Source organism: Dipteris shenzhenensis, chromosome 6 (assembly GCF_047967505.1).
Source record: "Dipteris shenzhenensis isolate YYH24624 ecotype China chromosome 6, Dip_SZ_1.0, whole genome shotgun sequence".
Lineage (NCBI taxonomy): Eukaryota > Viridiplantae > Streptophyta > Polypodiopsida > Gleicheniales > Dipteridaceae > Dipteris > Dipteris shenzhenensis.
The window spans coordinates 24113629-24117412 of NC_141601.1; the positions used below are offsets into that span (position 1 = coordinate 24113629).

The 3784-nt window shown below is 53.0% G+C and overlaps 1 protein-coding gene across 1 annotated transcript; it reads left to right on the forward strand.

Moving 5' to 3' along the window:
* Positions 1–967: 967 nt before the first annotated feature.
* On the forward strand, positions 968–3513 carry LOC147900956 (uncharacterized). Its single transcript, XM_087376379.1, has one exon. It carries the CDS (start codon positions 1624–1626, stop codon positions 3253–3255), a length of 1632 nt encoding a protein of 543 aa, XP_087232505.1. The 5' UTR covers positions 968–1623; the 3' UTR covers positions 3256–3513.
* The last annotated feature ends 271 nt before the right edge of the window (positions 3514–3784 follow it).

Consider the following 3784-nt stretch of genomic DNA (forward strand, 5'->3'; position numbering starts at 1 on the left):
TGGACGCTCGATTGAGGCTTCACTTGTCCGCGGACGCCCCTAACTTCTAGACACTTCTAGAGTAGCACGCTAGTCAACGTGTGACCCGGTGTTCAATTTTCACCGGTGCCGTAATTTTGAAACTGGCCGACAGTTTGCAACGACGGTGTCGTTGCACGTTGCTGAGGCAGCTGAGGCTTGAGCAAATTGTTTTCGTAGCTCTTACGAAATTAAACGAATCATCAATATCGTCCTCTCGATTGAATTCTTGGGCCGTAGACGAATGGCTCCGTTCTTCCGTGGCATCATTCGCGCAAATTTATGGTCCGCTGGTGCGCGAGGACAATCGCGGATTCTTGACTGCGTGGCCCTCGATCGTAGCACTGAGCAGCAAAGAATTCAAATTCAATCGCGACCCGACTTCCGAGACGGCCTGTATCTGATGAGACGATTCTGAATTGCCGGGCCAAATCAAGTGACGAGAGCAAGGCAGTGGCGGTCCAAAAGATGTTTGTTGATCGATCAACGCTTGACGAACGCACTAGAATTTTTACGCGCATCAGTCCCATCCCATTCAGTCAAACGATTCCAAAGCTTGGTCGCCAATTAATCTGGTGATGATAAAGCACAGCACACCGAATTACGCTAGGTAGTCCGTGAATCTTGCATCGTGATAGTCTGATCGGCCACTGTCACGAATTTCATCGGTTTCTAGTCTCGTGAGAGCTACCGTTCAACCTTGTGAATCGTGATTCAATGGTACAGCTACGGTGCTACCGCCCAAAATTGCAATCACCTTCAAAGCAACCGCCCACAAACGCAATCGACTCCATGAGAGCTTCCGGGTCTTTACCGTCTCTCGAGCTGTGCTGACTTCTGAGTCTTCCCTGTGAATGTGATTGATTTTCGCCATGTCCTAGACAAACTCTGTGGGCCAGGATGATAAATATCGTATCTTGTCATGCCGGCGGTCCGCTCAATTGTTTCCTCCGTTTTGTCGGCATTTAAAGGACCAAAAATTAGGAATTTAGGACTCCTTTTAACATAACGCGCTGGTTGAACAATCGAAATTCGACAAAATATTTAGATGCGGTCACCCGCGCAGTGCATCCTGTAGGTAGTTTCCGTGACCGTTTTCCTGAGGCATTGCCCAGAACCCCAAGCCAAAGTACAATCGTGATTCGCGATCTTGCCGAGAAGCTATTCTGGCATTCACGATAAGTAGGTTTCCTGGCTTTTGATGGCTAGCTGGGTCTTCATCTGTGTGGTCTCGGGGAGGTAGCCCACCCTTTGAACGGAGACTCCGTCGTGTTTTGCGAACTGATTCTACAGTGCCGATTCTACTCTTTCTTTGTTGATCGGGCGCAATAAGTAGCATTGTTTAAACGTCTAATTCCTGCACCGTGACCAGTAGCTGGTCGACGCCCTGCCCTCGCAATCAACTGAGACGGTGGTTCAATGGTGGATGTTATATAAAAGCCTTGTAGTTGTTATTCGGACTGAATTGTTGTGCATGCTGGGAGATGTTGGCATGCCAGCAAGTTTGTCCCCTCCCCTTCCACGGACTAACGTCCGCGAGATCGCTTTGTCCAGAGAAGCCATGTTCTCCAGAGGAAAGCGAAAATACAGGATTCGGATAGTCGGATGAATTTCCAAAATCCGCGCCGATGTCTCAAACACCCGTCAGAGAGGGTCGTAGGGGTGTGTGGCTATTGCTTGAAGGAGCGACTCGCAGGTCTTACATCGGTAGATGTAGCGTTGTTCGATTCTCCGAGGCCCTCTTTCCACCGGCCTTCCGTCCATGAAGTCGAAGCAGGCACAAGTTCGCAATCGCATACAGAAAAGGGCCATGCAAGTGGATCGAGTCTCCTTCAGGAAATTACTGTTCGCGGGGAGATTGAAAATTGGGAGAGGAGACCAAATGCATGGAGAAGCAAGTCGGTCGGTGAGAGACTAGACTTTCCAAGAGATGGGCAAGCGTTCCCCAGGAAAGTGACGCTGCGCGCTCTTTTCGATCTTGACGATGCAGAGCGGTCGAAGAAACGGGAAGTCGAGGCTCTCGACAGGGGTTGCGACACATTCGCCGTTCGAGGAGCTGCGGGTGTGGAGCAAGACGCCGTGATCAAAGAAGCAACGAAATCGACCGAGGAGAACGCAGTGTGCCAGGGCGATCAGGAGCTTCAGAAGACGAAACAGGAAGGCAGTTCACCGGACGGATCTGGGCTAAAATGTGCGTCGGTGTCGCAGAGAGTGAAGCATTCGTCATGGTTTGCGGCACTGTTTTGGAGGCGAGGGAGAGGGAGCCGGGCGCAGAAGGGGAGGACGGGGAGCAAGGGAGTCGAGGAGGGAGGGAACGGGGATGGGGGGCAGCGAATGGGAAGCTCCGCCGGGGATCAGCAGCAGCACCAAGGGTCGCTTGAAAGCTTATGGGAGCGGCAAAAGCAGCAGCTGCAAGCTGGAGGAAGTGGCCGAGGGGAGGAAGCTGGTGGCGGAGGTGGAGGGAGGCTGAGGGTGGAGAGGAGGGATTTACAGAGGAAGGATTTGGAGCTATGGAGGGCGATGGCGAGGTCCGAGCGACGCTACAAAGATGATGAAAAGGTGGCGGCGGAGAAGCAAGCGATGGAGGGAGGTGGCGAACTAGAGGAGGAGAGGCGGCGGAGGAGGAGGGAGAAGCAAATTATGGCGACGAAGAACGACTACAACAACGAAGATGGCCGCCAGAGCCAAGCAGCTCGAATACAGAACGATGGCAAGAACGAAGATGGCCGTCATAGCCAGGCTCGAGCAGAGCCGCACGAAGATACGAAGAACGACGACGGCGGAGGAAGGCGGCGGAGCTTCCGTTCGTTGAGCTGCAACGCCGCTTTGTCGTGCAAACTCTTTGGAAGCTCGCCCAAGAGCGCCCAAAAATCGACGGAGATGAAGAAGACGGCCAACTACGGCGACCGTCCGCCGCCGCTCCGCCTCCCGCCCGCTGCCGTCTCCGCCACCCCGGCCGGCGCCCCGCCGCCACCTTTCTATCTACAACGGATGAGGAGCGGCGGCAAAATCTCCCCCGCCGCTATTTATCCACACAGCGGCGGCCTCCTCCGCTTCTACCTCACCCCCCTCCGCCCCTCCGCCTCCTCCCGCCGCCCTCCTCCTCCTCTGCCACCCTCCGCCGCCGCCGCCTCCTTCTCATCCTCTCGGCTGCCTCCCGCTCCCGAGCCGCCTCCGCCCAAACCTGCCCCCTCTTCTCGCCGCAGCCGTTTCTCCGCGTTTCTCTTCCTCTCGTAGATCGCCGCCGCTGCCGGAATTGCAATGTAAAATTCGAGAGCGCCAAGCGCTGGCTATCTTAAATTGGCCAGACGGAATCGTTCTATAAAGGGGCAATGCAGAGACTTTGGTCGATTAGATTTTCCGCGTTTCTCTTCCTCTTGTAGCCCGCCGCTCACTCATCAACATCTCGCCAGGAATGGCAATGTAAAATTCGCGAGCGGCAAGCGTTGGCTATCTAAATTTGGCCGGACGGAATCGTTCACTAACCTGTATAAAAGGGACTTTGGTCGATCAAAACTGACGCTTTCCAAAGGTAGGAAACTAGGAATATGGTTTAATGTTGAAATAAGGGCCTATTCCCACTAGCAATTACCTTATATTAGTGAGCTTAACATAACGGGGAATTGCATTCCAATTCGTAACCCATTATGTTATGCACTAAGTGGTCTTAACTAAAAATTTTGGGTATTTTTCCTACAAAATGGTTTATCTCATCAATCCAAAGTCCGTTTTTAAAACTTAAGGTCACAATGGATTCTTCTTTTTG